The sequence below is a fragment of the Bison bison genome, unplaced genomic scaffold (assembly GCF_000754665.1).
Source record: "Bison bison bison isolate TAMUID 2011002044 unplaced genomic scaffold, Bison_UMD1.0 scf7180017864063, whole genome shotgun sequence".
NCBI lineage: Eukaryota > Metazoa > Chordata > Mammalia > Artiodactyla > Bovidae > Bison > Bison bison.
The window spans coordinates 168,891-189,448 of record NW_011494635.1 but is presented as its reverse complement, the minus strand read 5'-3'; the positions used below and the strand labels follow the sequence as shown (position 1 = coordinate 189,448).

The following is a 20,558-nucleotide window of genomic DNA, read 5'->3' as shown; positions in this document are numbered from 1 at the left end:
TTCAGATAAGAATAATAAACTTATTGAAAAAGAAAAAAAAAAAAAAAACAAAGATCATAGCATCCGGTCCCATCACTTCGTGGCAAATAGAAGGGAAAAAGTGGAAGCAGTGTCTAGATTTTATTTTCTTGGGCTTCAAAATCACTGCAGATGGTGACTGCAGCCATGAAATTAAAAAACACTTGCTCCTTGCTATGTGTTTTTTAAAGAAGAAAAGCTATGACAAACCTAGACAGCATATTAAAAAGCAGAGACATTACTTCGCCAACAAAGGTCTATACAGTCAAAGCTATGGTTTTTCCAGTGGTCATGTACGGATACGAGAGTACCATAAAAAAGACTGAGTGCTGAAGAAATGGTGCTTTTGAACTGTGGTGTTGGAGAAAACTCTTCAGAGTCCCTTGGACTGCAAGAGATCAAACCAATCAATCCTAAAGAAAATCAACTCTGAATATTCATTGGAAGGACTGATGCCGAAGCTGAAGCTCCAATACTTTGGCCACCTGATGTGAAGAACTGACTCACTGGAGAAGACCCTGATGCTGGGAAACAGTGAAGGCAGGAGGAGAAAGGGACGACAGAGGATGAGATGGTTGAATGGCATCACCGACTCAATGGACATGAGTTTGAGCAAGCTCCAGGAGATAATGAAGGACAGGGAAGCCTGGCATGCTGCAGTCCATAGGGGTTGCAAAGAGCTAGACACGACTGGGTGACTGAACAACAACAAAACTCATACCAACTGTTTCAGTTCATGAATAAAAATCAGTGGCTTTAGGTCAGAGCATCAAGATCCAGAACAAGGTGGGGTTTGTGATGATGACAAAGGAGGCCGAGCATGAAGGGACTCCCTTCCAACTTTGGCTTCATGTTCACATGAGTGTGTGACACACGTTGAGCCCAGATCAGTGGACATGGCTGTCACCTCCCCATAGTGACACTCTGACAAAACACGGAGCCTGGGCCAAGTCAACAGGACCTACAGGACTGACCATCCCACATGGCCCCCTCACAACATGGCTTAGCAACCCCACCTCTTCCGAGATCTGCGTCCTGCCTGTCTGCAAGCCGGCTCCACCGTGCCTGGCCACACCTGCGGGCTCAGCTCACTGTCTCCGTGCTGGCAGCGAGCATCCTAACAGACATCCCACAGGAAGACCCCAGGCACCCCACTCCAGAGGCAGAAGCCACGTCCCAGGTGTTCTCTCACTATGTGGCATCTCCAGGGTTAGGGTTAGGGTTCCCAGGGTTAGGGTTAGGGTTCCCTAACCCTAACCCTAACCCTAACCCACAGGCGGACTTGATCTGAACCACAGTTCACAGGCCAAAGGCTCTGAACTGCACACCGGCTCTTGATCCCGTGCATTCTGCAGCTGCCTCCCCACTGGCCTGTGCCCTCCAGCCCGCTCCCTAGGGCTGTTGGCTCACCTTTCTAAACTGGAACCTGTGTCCCTTGTGCATCTGACAGCTCTCAGAGCCCCCCCGGGACCCCAGGACAGAACCCAGGTGGCTCAGACCCGCCCACCAGACTCACCACGGCCTGGACTGTTCTGGGCCCCTGCCTCAGACAAGCATCCGGATAGCAGTCGATGTGCCCACTCTCCAGCCTCTGCCCGTGCCCACCTGTCCAGGTCATCCCAACACGCACACCTGCTCTCCTCTCAGCTGGGCAGCTCCATGCCCTTGCCCGCTTCGCCCCGTTTCCACTGGCCCCTCAAGGTCCTGCCCCTCAATCCCTCATTCCCTGGAGTCTCGCCCGCATCCCTCCACACCCCCACGCCAGTGTGCCGGCTGACATGTGGCTGGACGGTTCCCATGCTTCTCCCTGCACCAGTGAATGCTGGCAAGTGATGTGTTCACAGGGAATTAAGCTAAGCCAAGGGCCATCAGGCAGCAGAGACATCGACCCCATGACCTTTAGGCAGGGAGTTGGACCCAAAACTACAGGGAACCCCCTGGAACATGAGTGGGCAGCGCCAGGAGGGTGCAGTGAAGGACAACAGGTGAGAGGCTGCACAGAGTGCCAGCTGCAAGTCCCCCCAACACACAGCTCCCAAGAGGAAAGTGTGGAAGTGGGAGCTCAAGTCTGGAACACTCTAGTAGCATTAAGAACCGCAGCGGTCAGCTGATGCAGGTGCATCTCAGCTCTTCTTTCCATCCTGGAGGGCAGCAGGATTTAAGGCGACCACAAGCGAACGTCCATAAAGTAAACTGCCCCAAGCCGTCCCATCCTCCATCCTTGACCAGTGCCCCCACATAAGAAGACCACGTAGCTCGAGGAGGCCACCCTACCTGCATCCAGCCCACCTACGGCTCCCGCTCCGAGGACACGTCCCCCTCGGCCCCACTGCTGGCACTGCGGTCTTCCTTGCGGGGAGCACTTCTCTCCTTGCTTGACTCAGAAGGCCCTTTGGCTCTGGTTTTTTCTTTCCTCTGCTGCTGCTTTTCAAGCTTTGACAGCTGGTTGTTAAAAAAAGAAAGAAAGAATTATTTTACAAATGTAAACTCATGCCTGTATGTCCAAAACACCAATGACCTCACAGGCAGCAACCACGGACAACGATTTCTGTCTGATAATGTGGGGTATCGCATTGGCTCTGACACACCAGATACCATACCCACTGTCTATCCATCTGACACCAGATGCATCAGACGTGTGATCTCCGTCAGACCCTCCCCATAGCTCAGCCTGTCCCGGGGTCTGTGGGAAGGGTCCACTCATAGGCTGCTCTGACAGGCTGAGCAGGAAAGGCTTTTAGTCTAGTTTATAGTTTAGCTATTTTTTTCTTTCATGGCTCTATAGCTTTTTCTCATGGGCAGGTTGTCTTCCTGTTCACTGTTTCCTAAAGAGTGATAAGCTCTTTAGATAAGCTCACTCTCCTATTTACTGAAGGTTAAGAGAAGCTGTGACACAAAGCATGTGGACATCCCCTTAGCTCTCGGTTTGTCCTGAGACTCATCCATGGTCCAGGCCCTGGTGTTCGCAGCGGGCTGCATGGCGGCTACCTGGAGATGCTGCCACGGGGCCCTCACACATGTCCCCCAGGCCACCTGAGGCCACCCGAGGCCACTTCTGCCCTTCTGGGTGCCTCCCCAGCTTGTTCAGAGACCACAACCAGACAGCGGGAAGACAGATCTGCTGGAACTCTTGAGCAATGCCCAGCACTCCAGAAAGGCATGCTGAGAAACTCATCTGAGGAGATGGACCAAGCTGTGGCCAGAGGACTTTCTTGGACCAGAAGAGCCATCTGTGACAAAGCCTGACAGATGGCAACACCCAGGTTCATGGGCTCCCCAGGCCAAGTCTGCAAACATTTTGCTGTTCACATGGAAAAGGGGGAACCTGAAGGGCTGGCTGCTCCCCACTGGTCTCTGCCCCAAGCCCAGAGACATGAAGAAAAGTCACTGTAAGCAACCTGCCAGATGCTTGCTTTACTATTCTTAGACTCTGAGCTAAACCTTTAGACAGATCAACAATCAGAAACTTTCAATTTGGTCCAGAAAACCAAATTTATTACTGGTTGACTTAATATTCTCTCTCCCCCTACTCCCACTCCAGGTGCCTGAACAACTGCAGTAAATAGCCAGGTTGGTTGAGCAGGGAATTCAATTTTGTGAACAAAGCCTTCTCTTCCCTTTTGACCTGGTGACTCTCTTCCCAGAAAGCTCCCTGGGATAAACTCCCTCTCGTGTGTGCAGGAAAGGCTCCCTGGCATGTGCACTGTGGTATTAATGTATCAGCAAGAACCTAGAAACAACCCAGGTGTCCACCGATAGGAAGACAGGTAATTAGAATGTGGCACAGTCATACAGAGTGATCCTCTAGAGCAGATGGACATGGATCAACATAGATAAGTCTTTAAACCCAGTTTATAGTCAATACAAACCAATGTCAGTTTCAGAAGCCTTAATGGCAGGATTTCAGCAGATATAAGAGGGGCTTGGAGAGTACAAACCAAAGTCAGTTCACTAGTTAACTTTGGGGAGAAAGAGTAGAGCGTGGTATCACAGTAGAATGAATATATACGGGCTCTGACTGTAACCACCGGGTTAACTTCTATAAAAACAAGACGAGCTCTAGAACAGGGCTGCTGACCACTGCCAGACGTGAAATGCTTGCTACTGGCACTCAGGCCAGCAATGATAAGATTCATGCCAGGACATAAATGAACACATGGCTTCCTTCGTCTGCAAAGTCTGACTGTGAAGAAATACCACCGCTGAACTGTATGCTTGGAAGCCACGCTGAGCTCCTCCAGCCCGAGCTCTATGACCTGCTGTGGCCTGGTAACAAACAGCTCAAGGACAGATGCTGTGAGCAGGATGGTTTTAGGCAAAGAAGAAACAAGCGAGTATTTTTTTTATTAAGATATAATTGGCAGACAACATGATATTAGTTTTAGGTGTAATGGCAAAACAAGAAGGTTAGCATTTTACACATCTGAGTAAAGGCTACAAAGAGCTCCTTGCCCTCTGTCCCTCTGCACTGTTATGTTTCCATAAATGATTATTATTTTCTCTGTGCTTTTCTATCACAGATGCGGGAGGAACATCCTTCATCAAGATGCCAGCTGGGCTTCCCCAGAGGCTCAATGGGTAAAGAATCTGCCTGCCAATGATGGAGACATGGGTTTGATCCCTGGGTCAGGAAGATCCCCTGGAGAAGGATAAGGGAACCCATTCCAGTATTCTTGCCTGGAAAATTCCATGGACAGTGGGAGCCTGGTGGGCTACAGTCCAGAGGGTCAGAAAGTCACACACAACTGACTGACTAGGCGTGTGCACACATGCATACACACACAAGATGCCAGCCTCCCTGCCTTGTTTCCCTTCTGGCACTCTTTCCTCTATGAAATGATTAGGACAGGAAATGGGGCCCATCTGTCTAGTTCTTTTTCTTGTAAAATGATCTTGGATGCACAACATGAATGTATATAACCATACTGAACTGTACACTTTTAAATGGGCAGGATGTTAAATTTTATGTTGTGTGTATCTTACAACTAAAATAATTTTTACTGAGACATAATTGACATATAACATTTTATCAGTTTCGGGTGTACAATGTGATTCTGTATTTGTATATAGTACAAAATGATCATCACAGTAAGTCTACTTACCATCCACCACCAAGAAAATGTTTAACGACCTTAGAAAACATGATGTTGGCAACCCCTTCCTTTTTTATTTTTCATGTCCTTAGGTTATGGAATCCAAACATCTAGAAATCAACATTCAGCAGTGAACTGTGATAAGCTGCTGCCAGCAGTTTATATTCACATCAGTGTCTGTATGCACGTTGACACATGTGTGTTCTACATATACATGTCTGCAGGCAGATGGATACTTATACATACCTATATAACTGTGAATATGTTCCAAGCTAGCCTCTGAGAAAGCATGACTTTTATTCCCCAAAGAGGGTCTCTTGGTTTTGGTTCCCCTCTTTAGAGGTAAATATAAAACAATGTGGCCATCTCCAGTGACACAAGCAGACCAAGGCTCTGTGATGCTGAGAGTCCATTATACACAAAGGCTTGTTTGTGATTCTGTTATCTGCCTCCCACTCTTTAACACTGTTGAGAAACCAGATCCTGGCTGGACGACAGGGAACAATTCCCAGTAGAAGCAGGCTTCCTAAGGGTCCTCAGGTCCCCACATCGCCCATCCAATTCTGCACTGACCCAGGGGTGCCATCAATGCCGAGTAAAACTGCGGGAGCATCCACTTGACCTTCCACCCCAGCCCTGTGCCCGCCGCCCTGGACCAAGCTTGTGGATCACGTGTGACAATTACTGAAGCAACAGGCACAGCCCGACTTTCTGTAAAGGATGTGATGCTGACTCTTTCATTATTTATCTTAAAACAACCCCGACCACACATGGCTCCATGCCTCAGAGTAAAAGTTTCTCTGCGAGAACATTCTGAACTAACCTAATAAATTTAAGCCTTTTCTCGGAAAAAGTTGGAATCCAATGCAGCCAGAATGTGGAATTTACATCTCAAGGCAAGAAAGCAGTGGATTTTTTTTTTTTTTTGAGGAAACAAATGAGAAAGAAAAAGAAGAAGAAAAGGGTGTGCATACAGACTCCTGTAGCACGCCGTGGCTTTCAAGTTAACGAGGACACAAACGGCAAGGAAAATATAAACCACGACAGGCCTGTGGTGACACACCTACACCAGCGCGATGGAGGACTTTTGCTTTTTGTTTGTTTTTTCATTTTTAAAGATTTTTTATTTTATTTTTGGCTGCACTGGATCTTCGTTTCTGGTGTGGGCTCTCTGGTTGAGGTGAGGGGGCGGCTCTTGGCTGTGTACAGTGGCTTCTCTTCTGCAGAGCACAGGCCCCAGGCACGCACGCTTCAGTAGTCGCAGCTCATGGGCTCAGTAGTTGCGGTGCACTGGCTTAGCTGCCCCATGGCATGTGGGATCTTCTCAGACCAGGGATGAAACCTGTGTCCCTTGCATTGGCAGGTGGATTCTTAACCACTGGACCATCAGGGAATTTTTTTTTAATCATCTGAGAGGGTCCATATTGCAAAGCAGTTTGCAAACCATACAGGCTCTAGTGTCTCAAAGTGAAACCCAAACCTTCCAAAGGCAGTTCCAGGCCAAGACAACCCCAGGGGCCAGGTAACCATCCCGAGGTCAGCCCATTCCTCTCGCGCCGCATCTCTGAAGGTGGCGGGGGGTAGGTCGGGGGTGGTTGTAGCAAAGAATAGAGGACTGGACTATTTAGACCCAAACCTCCCTGACTCATGCTTAAATCCACTGAGAAAACAAAGAGCTTTCTTTTTAATCAAGATGATCATGCTCTAAGTGCCTAACATACAAATAAGCTGGTTGAACACAAAGGTCACAGTTCTCCATCATAGGGCCCGAAAACATGATCATGATCTGCGGCTCCAGGCAAGAGCATGAGTGAAGTGACCACACATGAGACATCAGGGCAGGGTGGAGACTGCGGCCACACCACAGAGGACAAGCTCCCTAAGCTCTACCAGGGCAGTCACATCCTGTTTTCAAGCATGCAACTGGGCAAAGGTAAAGTCACTGGGGTAGATACAGCCCCCTGGTGGGCTCCTGGCTTTGTACCTCTGCCCAACTGATCCGGACTGCTCTGAACAGCCCACTAACAGGTGCGTCCTTACCAGCATCCCCCGGAGAAACCACACTGGTGGCCTGAGCTACAGTCACCATCCAGTCCCTCCTCTTCCCTCTACTCAGAAGTGGCCCTGAGCCTGCTCTCACACGGACCTGAGGCACAGTCACGAGGACCGGACCTAAGGGAGCTCCAGGGGCTTCAGAGGACCATTTTGCTCCCAAATAAACACAAGTGCATGAGACTTCTCAGAACGGAGGCAGTTCTCAGAATGAGGAGGGGGTGTCTGGGGGACACAGAAGCCCTGAGGAGGGGCAGGGGCAGGGCCAAGCCAGAGGAATCAGCTGTCCTCTTGGAGGGGGGCACGGATCACTAAGTTCCTCACTGTTTCAGCTACATGTGGGCACGTCTGGAGCACGACCAGCTGACAGCAAAGCATCTCATCACACACCCATCAAAGTAAAGGAGAAATGGACCTTCAGGGGGTGAGACTTGCTCAGGGGTCGTCCACAGGATGCAAGAGGCAGACACGGGACAACACCCCAGGCCTCTAGACACCAAGCTCTACATTCTCTCCAGGGAGTCATGTGGCCTTAATCTATAAGCTTCAGTTCAGAAATTTATGAGCACTGGCTACAAGTCATGTCCTGTCCAAGGTGCCAGGAACATAGGGGAGAATCAGACATAGCCCTGGCTCTCTGGGCCGAATGTCCACCACACAAATAACTAGCAATCCCCACTCCAGCCTGGTCTTATTCTCAGCCCTGGGTGTGCATGAAAGGAACTATTACCACCCCGTTTTGAAGTGGAGAAGCTTACAGCACTGGCGACCCCAGCATCCTGCCCGAAGCTCATGGCAGGCCAAGCGGCTACCCTCCTTTGCACTCAGCCTTGCAGATGGAGACACACAGGGACCCTGGGGCCATTTCCTTTCAACAAATGAAAACAAAACCAGCCCTGACCCAGATCCTGCTCCTTAGTGGTTTACCAAAAAGCCACTGCAGGACCTCAGTGTGACTGGATGTTTCTACCTGTGGCTGAAGAATCAGAAGGACCAAACCTAAGGTGAGTGAACTAGATACTCGGCTAAGAGGAAGCAGGATGGGGAAGCCTCCAGAGCAATGAGGACCTGGAAGAGCGCTTCGAGGTCACTGGTACTGACCTCAGGAGAGGCCTGCAGGCCCATCAGCGGCAGTAGGAGAGGTGGGCCAGGGTGAGGGAGGCAAGTGTGGCTCCAGCCTGTCCACAGATAAACGGGGTGGCCACGAGCAAGGGGCAGCCGCAGAGGCAATCAGCACCAGGGAACACGGGGTGGCCAGTGTGTGGTGGGCTGGTGGGGTACAGGCCCTCAAGTTCAGGGAAGCCTGAATGGAAGCAGAGCTGAGGGTGGGGCGGGGCGGGAGTCCCTGGAGGGAGGGGAAGGTGTGCCCACTCCAGGCAGCACTGCCTCTGTATTCATCTTCACTACAGGACACTCACAGGGGAGGGTGCAGGCCCCCCCGGCATGAGGCGACTGAACCAGAAGGTCAAGGGCTGTGGAGGACAAGGCTGAGAAGCAAGAGGCCAAGGGAAGTCAGGGCTGAGCCAGGAGAAGCTGAGGAAGGGAGGGCAAGGCATGGCCAGGACTCAGAACATCCCCTGGCTGGGATGAGAGGTGGGACAAGGTGCTGCTGGGGTAACCATCACCCAAGACAGAGGTGGAGACCTCTGCCAGCTGACTGGGGGACTGGGTCAGATGGAGACGGCTATGGTGGTGGGCGGTCCAGCACTCGCTGCTGAAACATCTTTAAAGGCGGGTCCCTCCAGCCTGTGGAACAATCCAGTGGACAGTGACATAAAACACGAAATGAAGGAGCAACTCCAGGGTGCTGCAGACACCAGCCAGTCCCAGACTTGCACCATGGTCCACACAGTCAGCATTCCAGCCACCTTGAGATTCTGCTCTTTCCGGAGAAGCTCAGCAGAGGGCATGGCTCTGCGGCTGGGGATACCCATCCAGGCTGAGAGGGTGTGAAGGGGGAGACACAGAGACGTGTGTCTGCTGTTGCCACCACACGCCTGCCCCTCTCAGGAACATCCAACCACCCAGCTGACAGGCGTGAGCAGCCGTGTCGGAGGGACCGAGAAAAGTGATTTCTTTACATTTCTGAACATAACAGGTACCCAGGAACCCCTGATGGAAGGGTCCCTCCTGGAGCAAAACGGTGCCTCAGACTTGCTTCTAACACAATTTTGCAAAAAGGTGTGAATAATTACAACTTCTAAGTGTTTCTGTATGTTCTCACAAATCCCACAAAAACCATTTCAGGTCTTCTTCACTTTTAGATGGCAGCCGACTAAAAGGAGCATCTCCCTCCTCAAAGGGCCCACGAGTGTAACCTAAAATGTTAATTTCCTCCCTTAAAAGTCTGTCTTCACACCAGGGAAACAAATGGCCCCTTAGATGGTGACAACCAATTTGTCACCTTGAGCATTCTGAGAAGTCAAGAGCAGGTCATCTTATTCCCAGATTGATTTTGAGCACCACGGAGGGGTGGAGTCAATTGAGAGAGCAAGCTCAAGGCCACGGCCAGGCCGGGGAAAGCACCAGGCCTCCGGACTCCCAGCCGAGCTTCCTGTTGACCTGGCTCCTTAGGAGCCAAAGCTCACCTGGACAGGGGCTTCTGAGGTCAGCCCTAGCGCTGGGGCAGCCAAACCTGTGCCGTCCTTACAAGGGTGGTACCAGGTATAGTCTTGCCCTTGAGATATTTCAATGCTGGTTATTTCCTGTTAGACTGTTCTGTCCTGCACATGAGCAGAATCTAATCAGAGAGTGAAGGAAATAACAAAAGAAAAGCTCAAGCCCCATGAAGTCAGTTACTAGGATTTTTATAGACCGTGGTGTAGATGGAAAAGTTCTGTTCCAACCCACCCCTTGCAAAGATTCCACGAAAGTCTTATGGTGCAAGTCATCGAGATCAAATGTCTCCTCTGCAATTACGTTTTAAAACACCACGAGGTAACGATGGCTCTGCAGACACTGGCCCACACCTGCTGACATCAGGAGGCACGAGCGGGCAACCTCAGGAAGCTGCTGAGGAGGGGACACGGCTGGCATGTCCCCTCGTTAGTAAAGACAGGAGCTAAGAGACAAAATGCCCCACACCCAGCAGCCCATGAGTCCTTCTCAACAGCTCTAGAACCTTCCCTCCATAAGCTCGCCATCCTTCCTGGGTCCACCAACTCCTGCCACCAGAATGCCCTGACGGTGCCGATTCATTGAAACCGGCCTGCTGACCACTCTCCCACCCTGCAGATCCACCAAATGCACTGACACCAGACAACTGTTTTGCTGGCTAATTAACACACCTGAGACAGTAAGGAAGATGCGCTGTGGAGCAGAGCAATGCTCCACCGACGGTGTTCCTCCTGGGGTCAGGTGCAATCTCACACACACACACACACACACACACACACACACAGGAGGCAGCCATCCAGCCCCACCATGGAGGTGCAGGAAAGCCCAAGGGTCCCTGCACAGTGACCAGAGAAGCCTGCAGCCCCTCCACCATGGGCAGGGATCCATCAAGAAATGACACAGGCTGGTGCTGGAAACCTGGGAGAGGGCACCCACCTCAGTCTGAAGCCCCCGAGCCAGCCCACGGTACCCTCAGGGGCGGGGCACCTGCTGAGGTCCTGGAAACCTCTGGGCCCACGACCTGCGGCTTCTCCTGCTGCCTAACAGGCCGGAGGGCAGAGGACAGGAAGAGGACAGAAGAGAAGGTAAAAAAAAAAAAAAAAAAGAGTAGGCCAAACCCGAGTAGCCTAGAGAAACTCCAGGAAGACAGAAGTGTCAGACTACGGTGGGATTTTAAACAATCTATAGAAACCGACTTCCTCGGACTAGTTCTAACTGATCGAGCCATCTTTAAAAACTGGAATTTGTGTCGGGCAATTTGTTTTATTGAACTGTAACTTGATATAATTTCCTATTATGCGATAATTCTGAAACCTCTTTTTTTAAAGTGTCCTTGTGTAATGGAAAATCTGACAACATTCAAAGAGGATGTTGCCATACACGCCAAGGCGTCTGCCATTATGTCAACTGTTGCGTTGTGTTATTTTTAAATCAACTGGCTGCTTAATAAAAACATAACAAAGCAAAGTACACACATGGTACCTAATTTTCATACATTATTAACTCTGCTTGAGGTTTTTGTGGGAATTAAAAAAAGCCGGGGGTGGGGGGCGTGCGGAGAAGTCAGGCAAGGAGGCATCCGTTCCCATCTGAAATTGTGCAAGCTAATTTTATTTTCTCATTTCCCCCTTGTTTACAAAAACCCTCTTAGGCATGCACAGTGGTAGGTGAGGGTGGGGTGCTTGCTGTCTCTGCCTTATTCCTACTCAGCTGCCTGTTCCCCCATCCACCCAGCCTTCCCTGCGGGCGATGCGACACATTGGGTGGTTTGTTTCGGGCCATCGTGGGATGGAGGTCAGCCCAGGCGTGGGCTTCTCCATCCTCGCAGCTGAGGCTGTTGGGGTCCCTGCAGGGTTAGGACAGCTGCCCACCAGCCCACGACTTCTGACCTCCTGCCAGAGCATCTGCACCTTCATCATGAAGACGCCCGCAGGCCCGGCCAGAGCACAAGTGGTCCCAAGGCGAGCACCTCTGGAGGTGACTTCGGTCCCTCAGGGGGTGCCCAGGGGTCACACGCTGGCTCCCCCTCCCCATCTGGTTTCCACCCTCCCTGTGCCCCCTGGGAAGACTATCCACGTTAACTACCTGAACCGAAGCCTCTCACTTTGGGGGCACCCCGACCGAAGTGCTTCAGATGCTCTGAGATGAGCCAGGGTCTCATGTGCGCACTCCCTGTGTCACTGGCCAGTGTGACCCCACATTCTCCACCAGTCAGCACCTGGGAAACTGGAGGGCCACGGGGGAGATGAGGGTCCCCCATTCAAGGGGCTGAGGGATGCAGTTTACAGTCCTGTGACATCTCATACAGGTGAATGCTCTGAAGACTGGTCGCCCACATACATGGCCAACGATGTGTTTCAGCATCCAAGAGTTTTGTTGTTGACCACCCCCTCCCCACCCCACTGGGGAAAAGGACCCAAGAGCCCTCCTCACGCCTGTGCCCTGGGCCCTTCCTTCACTGGAAAATCTCCAGAGTGACAGGCAACAGCTAACCTCTCTGGGCCACTGCTGTTCAGAGGCAGAAATAACAGGCGCCTGGTTTATTCAACATCCATCTAGGACTGGAGTTGATACTGAGCTCGCTGTCAGCACGTGTCTGGTTAATCACTGGGGAGCAAAGTTTAAGGAGACACTAAAACCATTTCAGTGTTGGTATTCCAGTGCATAATTGGTAACAGAAAACTCTTCATGAGCATTTGAAACTAACAGTGCTCTGTAAATGATTCAAAATGTTTCTTCAATTTGCAAGACTCTTAAAAAAGAGGAGGGGGAGCCTTTCCTCTGCCCCACTTGGTCTCACATGTTGCACAAATGCCAACAGAGCAGATCTGGAGCAACAAATAATCCAGAAAAGGGGAAGACATGGGCCCCAGAAAAACAGTGCACACGACCTACAGAGAGGTCAAAGCCAGGGTGCTCAGCCGCCAGGGGTTTACCTGTCCACATTGGGGGCGGGGGCAGGTGGGCACGAGGGCTCCAGAGGGGCTCCCAGAAAGGGGCCTATGCTATGCTATGCTAAGTCACTTCAGTCGTGTCCGATTCTGTGCGACCCCATAGATGGCAGCCCACCAGGCTCCCCCCTGGGATTCTCTAGGCAAGAACACTGGAGCAGGTTGCCATTTCCTTCTCCAATGCATGAAAGTGAAAAGTGAAAGTGAAGTCGCTCAGTCGTGTCCAACTCCTAGCAACCCCATGGACTGCAGCCTACCAGGCTCCTCCGTCCATGGGATTTTCCAGGCAAGAGTACTGGACTGGGGTGCCATTCCTAGAGAGAGATAATGCTTAGAAACAGAGGTCTGGGAGCAAGAGGACAAAACAGTGCTTTCAGCAGGATCTCAAGAAGAAAAGATAAGTACACACTCCCAGAAAAGCAAAAGACTGAACAAGAGAAAAAAAACATAGGATACAACTTGGATCCTGGGGTGACCATAGTCACGGGGTCATGGCAACATAAAACCATTTACTGATTCAATTAAAATGATATCACAACACTGGGAAGATGGGGGATGTGAACAGTGCAGATTCCTCCTCTACAGTAATGTGAGATAAATAATGTCAGAACTTAGTACATCAAGAAATGGTAAAAGTTTATTATTTAGGGATAAAGAGGGAAAGGACCCAAGGAAACAGCTTAAAGTATGTTAGAGGTACTTGCTTGTGGGGAAGAGAACAAGGACGAGGGAAAACAGGCCAAAAAAGGGTATTTTTATTACAAGCCTTTATATGTTAAATATTTTTAATTATGCACATAATTACTTGAATAGGCAATTTAAAGTTTAAGAAAGAAAACTCATACACTGGATATAGTTAACCACAGATCCAATACTACGGAAAGAAATTAATGACTCAGGAAAATCAATTCATGTAATCCTAATACACAGAGGAAAAGATGATAAGCAAAGACAGCAGAAACTTGGAAGTCACGTGTAGGAAGGGAGAAAAGGCGAGATCAGAGCAGATACTGAGAAAGCAATAAGTAAAGACATTACAGAAGGACATGCCACGGGCTCAAGTGTATCCTGGAAGGACCAGCCGTCAGGGAAATTGAGAGAAATCCACACAGAGAGCATCATCTTCTCTTCCACATGACTACATGCCAGCAGAGAGGCAGCAGTAAAGCACTAGGGACCTGGGTGTCCCATGAACGAAAGGATGACTGCATGATGACAGACAGACATGTGGGTAAGGAAGGAAGGAGGCCAACCAGCCATTGGGATGACACCTATAGAACCTGAAGGCAACGGATGATGACCCAAACGTTCCCAGTCAACCAGGGTGTCCCCAAACTTGCAAGTCTTCAGAATGTATCATGGCCATTCCCATCCTTAAAAAATAAATGCATAAATAACTTACTCATAGAACTCCAGCCTCTTGAGAGACGAATAAAGGAAATTGTATTAAGTAATGTAGCCAATAAAATTGAGTTATGCAAATCCCAAAACTAATCAGTGAAGAAAAAATAGAAATGTAAACAAGAAATGAATTAATCAGAATCTGAAATTCATGTTCATAGGCAATTTTTTACATAAGAAAAAATGCCAATGCCTAATAAGCTTATGAGAAAGAGCTCAACTTCACTAGCAATTAAACTGATGCAAATAAAACAATGAGATGCAATTTAGAATCCACCAAGTTGACAAGGATTAAACAATGATAATACTCAGCCTTCATGAGGGTTTAAGAAAAGGAACATTACATGATGCTGATGGAGAGTTAGTTTGGACCTCAGGAGTGCAATCTGGCAACCCACAGCAAGTGGCTGCACACTTCGACCAATAATTTCACCTCTTAAAATTTATCTTGTGGAAAATAAGTGGCTTAGTGCACAAAGATACATACAAAAGGGTGTTCAATGAATTGGTTTTTACAGCAGTAAAAACTGTGGAGCAATCTAAGCGTCCACTAAAAAGAGGCTTTCAATCCATTACAAGACTTTCTGTATAGACTGACTGACTCTGAGGCATTGCTATGGAATATTTATGGCTGCGGGAATCAAAACCTATTTAACAGACTTCCCATCTCTTCACCAATTAAAAGAGCTTCCCAGGTGATGCTAGTGGTAAAGAACCCACCTGCCAATGCAGGAGACGCAAGAAACGTGGGTTCGACCCCTGGATTGGGAAGATCCCCTGGAGGGGGCATGGCAGCCCACTCTGCCCAGTATTCTTGCCTGGAGAATTCCATGGACAGAAGAGCCTGGCGGCCTACAGTCCACGGGGTCACCAAGAGTCAGACACGACTAGTGACTAACACTAACTAGCACTAACCCGTTGTTGTGCGGGATGCTCCGTGGGTCTCAGGGTGTTTAGCCGCATCCCGGCCGCTACTCACTAGAAGCTAGCAGCATTCTCCCTCCCCAACCACCTGTTAAAACCAAAATGGTCTCCAGACACTGCAAGATGTCCTTGGTGTGAGAAATGGTTGAGAAATAAAAATAACTTTTTAAAACAAATACAAACAACAACAAAAATACCGTTCTTAGAACTGCTGTGAAATCTCAGTTTATGTTACAGGATAAAGCTGCTCTCTCCAATTTGCCCCTCGGTTAAGCACCCTTTCCCACCTCTTGCTCAGACCTTTTTAAAACCTGAGTCGATGAGGGATCCTGCACTGTTTTTCTGAGGTTCCTGCCCACATATGTGTGTAGGCTGTGTGCCCCCACTGATCCAGGGAACAGAAGAACTGGAGACCAAATCGACCTACCTGTAAACTAACTACCCACCAACCAACCACCTAATTAATTGACTTGGGTCAGCATCCCTAGGTACAGACAGACAGCCAAGAGCAGCCAGACACTTGGGGGAGCACCCACAGCTCAAGAGAGAAGGATCAGGTAGACTAAACAGAACAGCTGACTCTGAGCAGAGATAATTCTGTGAACAGAAATGAACATTTAAAAATCCAATCAATATTTTCAGAGGGCATTAAAAAGACAATACTACTAAACCCTCTACCCCTCTCCATGAATCAAAACCACAAGGAGATACCCCTTTACACCTGTCAGAATGGCTGTCATCAAAAAGAACACATATAACAAGTGTTGGCAAGGATGGGGAAAACTGAAAAACCTCTTACACTGTTGGTGGGAATGTAAATTGGTGCTGTCACTATGGAAAACAGTATGGAGAGTCCTCGAAAAATTAAAAATAGAATTACCATATGATCTAGAAATTCTACTCCTGGGTATTTATCTGAAGAAAACAAAAAAGCTAGTTAGGAAAAAATATATGCACCCCTATATCCATTGCAGCATTATTTACAATAGCCAAGATTCAAAAATAGCCTAGGCATCCACTCATAGATGAATGGATAATGTGTGTCTGTCTGTGTGTGTGTATATATATATATATATGTATATATGTATGTATACACATATATATGTATATATATACACACACACACATATATATCACATTTTAAGTGTGTATGTGTGTGTGCACATATATGTATATTATATGTATACATAATTAAACATTATTCAGCCTTAAAAAAGGATGAAATTTTGCAACAACATGGATGGACCTATAAGGTATTAGGCTAAGTGAAATAAATCAGAGAAAGGCATGATCTGTTTGATTTCAATTCTATGTGGAATCTAAAAAATCATAAATGAACAAACATTACAAAACAGTTATAGCTAGAGAGAACAAACAGGTGGCTGCCAGAGGGTTGTGGGAGGAAAGAAATCGGTCAGGAGGATTAAGAGGCACAGACTTCCAGCTACAAAATAAATGAGTTATGAGGGAGAATATAGTCAAGAATCATATAATACCCTGCATGGTGACCAATGGTAACTAAATGTGATAATTTTGAAACATATAGAAATATCCAGTCATTCTGCTGCCTAACAGGAACTAACATTGTGCGTGCGTGCTCAGTCACTTCAGTTGTGTCCAATTCTTTGTGACCCTATGGACTATAGCCCCCCAGGCTTCTCTGTCCATGGAATTCTCCAGGGAAGAATACTGGAGTGGGTTGCCATGCCCTCCTCCAGGGGATATTCCTGTCTCAGGGATCAAACCCATGTCTCTTGCGTCTCTAGCACTGCAGGCAGATTCTTCACCGCTGAGCCAAGGGAAGCCCCAACTAACACTGTACTATAGGTCAAATTATACTTCAAAAGCAAACTCAAAGAAAAACGGATCAGATCTGTGGTCACCACAGGGGAAAGGCGTTGGGGGGGATTGCATGAAGGCAGCCAAATGGCACAAACCTCTAGTTACAGGATGAATAAGCAATGGGACATAATGTACAACATGAATACAATTAACACTGCTGTATGTTGTATATGAAAGCTGTTCAGAGAGTTAAATCTAAGAGTTCTCGTCACCAGGAAAAAAATTTTTTCTATTGATTTAATTGTGCATCTATATGAGATGACAGATGCTTCCTAAACTTAATATGGTCATTTCATGATGTATGCAAGTCAGATCATTATGGTGTACACCTTAAACTTATACAACATTGTATGTCAACTTCATCTCAACAAAACTGAAAAAAAGAAAAGAAGACATAACACCCCTAAAAACAAAGAAACAAAACAAAAACACTAGCTGGGGTCAAAAAGCAGCAATCAGAACAACAACAAAGAGAGTTCATGGATACTTAAAACATGACTATCAGAACTTAAAACTCAGTATAAGGGCTGGATAAAATTCAATCATTGTCCCAGGGAGAAAAATAACAGAAAAAGACAGAGAAAACACTGAAAAAGTTTAAGACAGAGGAACAATCTATAATAACTATAAAGTGACCTCTAGGCTTTCCAGAAAGAGAGAACAGAAAAGTAAACAGGGGTGAAACTAAACAACAGCAACAATAACAGGAGGAAGAGACTTCCCAGAGCTAAAAGCAAGCTAGAGAATTGAGATTTATGAAATCCTGGATTACTAATAAACAAGATGAAAACTGGACACGTCTTAATGGAATTTCAGGACACCAAAGAAAAAGGTTCCCACAGGATCCCCGGAAGAAAAAAGAAAGCTACCACCCAGCAGAGGGATGAAAATGGGACCGATCTGCAAGCGTCCCCAGAGGCAGGAGAAAACCCTCGGGAATCCTGAAGGATTTTGAACCTACACATCTGTGTTCATCCAAACCAACCGTCAACTGTAAGGACAAGATGTACAGTTCAGATTTCTAAGAATGTTTACTTTCCAAACGTTCTTCTTAGGGGGAAAAAAAAAAAAAAAGGTGACTTGAAGATGGACATCAGAGCAAATAAAAAAGAAACCCAAGAAGCATAAAGGGTGGGGTTGGGGTGGATCCAGGAAGGGGCCTCTAGATCACGGTGGGCAGCTGAGGCTGAGCCTGCTCCAGGGTGGAGCCAAGTCCTCAAGCTTGGGGACAAAAACTAGTACCGAGAACAGGAACCACCAGTGACAGGGAGGAAAACCTTAGGGACACGGCAAAGACACATGCTGACGAGGACATCAGTTTGCCAGTTCTTAAAAGCATTTTACTGACAATTTCCTCTCCTGACTTATTCCAGACCCCATCTGTCCTCCAGCAGAAATAGTGACAGCTTTGCCTCTGATCCCCATCCTCGGAACAGTGCAATTCCCTTCAGCACTCCCGATGCAGAGACATCTAAGACCGTCCTGCTGCCGGTCACTGGCGGCTGGGGGGCCCTGAGGATGCGGCGTGGCCCACGGTAGCCGCCGGCTCTACGACCTCAGTATTGACACTAGTTTGGCTCCTCCAGTTGGCCTCGGGTCTTCATCCAAAGCTGCTAAATGAGCCAACTGCTCTAATTCACTCTAGAGTCAACATCTGCCTCATCTGGAAAGCAGGGAAAGGGGAATTTATAACAGGAGATAGGTAATGGCATCCATGTGAGAGGCTGAATTGCCAAGAAAATTAAAATTAAGGAAGGAGAGCTTGTTATGGGGGTGAGGGGGGACGTTCTACACAGATGGGGAGATTCAGAGGCCCCAGAATGGAGACCAAGCATTTCTTCTGTGAAAAGATAGTCAGCCCTTCCCTCTGTCTTGGCTCAGAAGACCAATGCAAGGGTCTCTTCTCTGGGCACTTCTGCTTCACCTCTCTGTTCTGTTTTTGAAGAATATACAAGTAGACACTTACTCTAAAAACCCTTTGGCAGACAGTTGAAGAAGAGGTTCTCAAAACATTTATTATGCAACAGATTAAAATGATTATAGAGAAATGCCTCCTATAACAACAATAAAGTTACATAACGGGGCTTTAAAATGGACCTCGGGCGTCACACTGCATTAGTGGTATGCAAAACGAACGACTCCAGAAGGTCATTTAAATCAACCGTGGAGTGAGTTTTGTTCCTTCTCGGAATCATCCACGCACTCGATGCGTTTCATCTGGTAGACGCACAAATAAGTAATCTGCAGGACTTACAGATGATTACGTAGGAGCTGAGACCAAAACAAGCGCACAGGACATCACCCACTCGGCAGATGCTTACCAAAGAAAACCAGACTGCTGCATCTACGGCGCTGAGGTTAGGCAAGTGCTAACTCCTAAGTGACCTGTGTGCCAGCCTGTGTCCCAAGGGATGCCATCCTAGAAGCTCCCCAGGACTCTCCACACCAGATGGCCTTCCTGAGAGCACTCAGCTCACAGGGGCAGCCCCCGGCTCTTTTGCTCCAACCTTCCTCGGACCACACGTGATGAAGGAAAAGCCTAAAGTCTTAAGAGCAAAAGCTTTATCTCTATAAAAGCCTAAAAAGCTCAAAGAACATCGCCCGGATCTAGCAAAGACAGGATGAATCATCAGGAACTAACCTATTTAGGGAAGGTCATTTGCATTGTTTTTAAATGCTATGCACTCCTGATGAGGGAATTTCTCACGGATTCATTAGGCCAAGCTTGTTGGTAACATCATCCCCTCTGGCCACAGGCAGATACTGAGTGCTGTCTTGCGTGTGAGGCATCAGGCAGGGGACAACTGCCTGCACACCCCTGGGACAATAACTCTCTGGGGCTCACAGTCCCTGATGAGAAAACCTGGTACCCTGTGCATCACTGAGTTAACGAATGAAACAGCCAATAGGTTAACTGGTGCTTTACTGATGTACTGACCTTTGTTAGGAACGTTCCATAACACACCATGGGAGGGCTTTCCCTGCTGGCTCGGTGGTAAAGAACCTGCCTACCAGTGCAGGACACAAGAGTTCGATCCCTGGTCCAGAAAGATCCCACAGACTGTGCAGCAACTAAGTCCGTGGGCCACAACTACAGAACTTGTGCTCTAGAGCCCCGGAGCCCCACACACCAAGCCCACGCGCAGCAACTACTGACGCCCACGTGCCCTAGAGCCTTTGTTTCCAATAAGAGAAGCCACTGCGAACGGGAAGGCTGTGCATTGCAACCAGAGAGTGGTCCCCGTTTCTGAAACTAGAGAAGAGTCTGTGCAACAACAAAGACCCAGCACAGTCAAAAACAAATAAATTTTTTAAAAAATTGTAGGAAAGCAGCAGCTTTTACACCACCACAGAATTAGGCACTTCTTTCATGGCACCTGTCACCAGGTACTCTCTTCCTAGGATGTCATGCTGAACTGTGTAATTATTGTTAAAAACAAGTATATGAGCAAATCCTAGAAAATTCTAACAGAATAGTAAAATTACATGTGTGCTCTGATGAAGTTTTACTGACTTGCTTATACATATGAGCCATAAATGTGTTCATACTCATTTCTTACCATTTCTCTTACGTAAAAAAAGCATTATTAGAATAAAGATGTTCACTTTGGTGTTACTTACAACTGTGAAAAAATGTAAGATAATCTAGATGTCCAATATA

At 47.9% G+C, this 20,558-nt stretch overlaps 1 protein-coding gene across 1 annotated transcript in view; it reads right to left on the bottom strand.

Annotated features, from left to right (window-relative positions):
* Nucleotides 1-20,558, bottom strand: part of DTD1 (D-tyrosyl-tRNA deacylase 1) — a 78,866-nt gene that overhangs the window by 9,587 nt on the left and 48,721 nt on the right. The window contains exon 5 of the mRNA XM_010836597.1: nucleotides 2,293-2,460. Within this exon, the coding sequence (XP_010834899.1) occupies nucleotides 2,308-2,460 (153 nt within the window). The 3' untranslated portion in view covers nucleotides 2,293-2,307. The remainder of the gene's footprint in view (nucleotides 1-2,292; nucleotides 2,461-20,558) is intronic.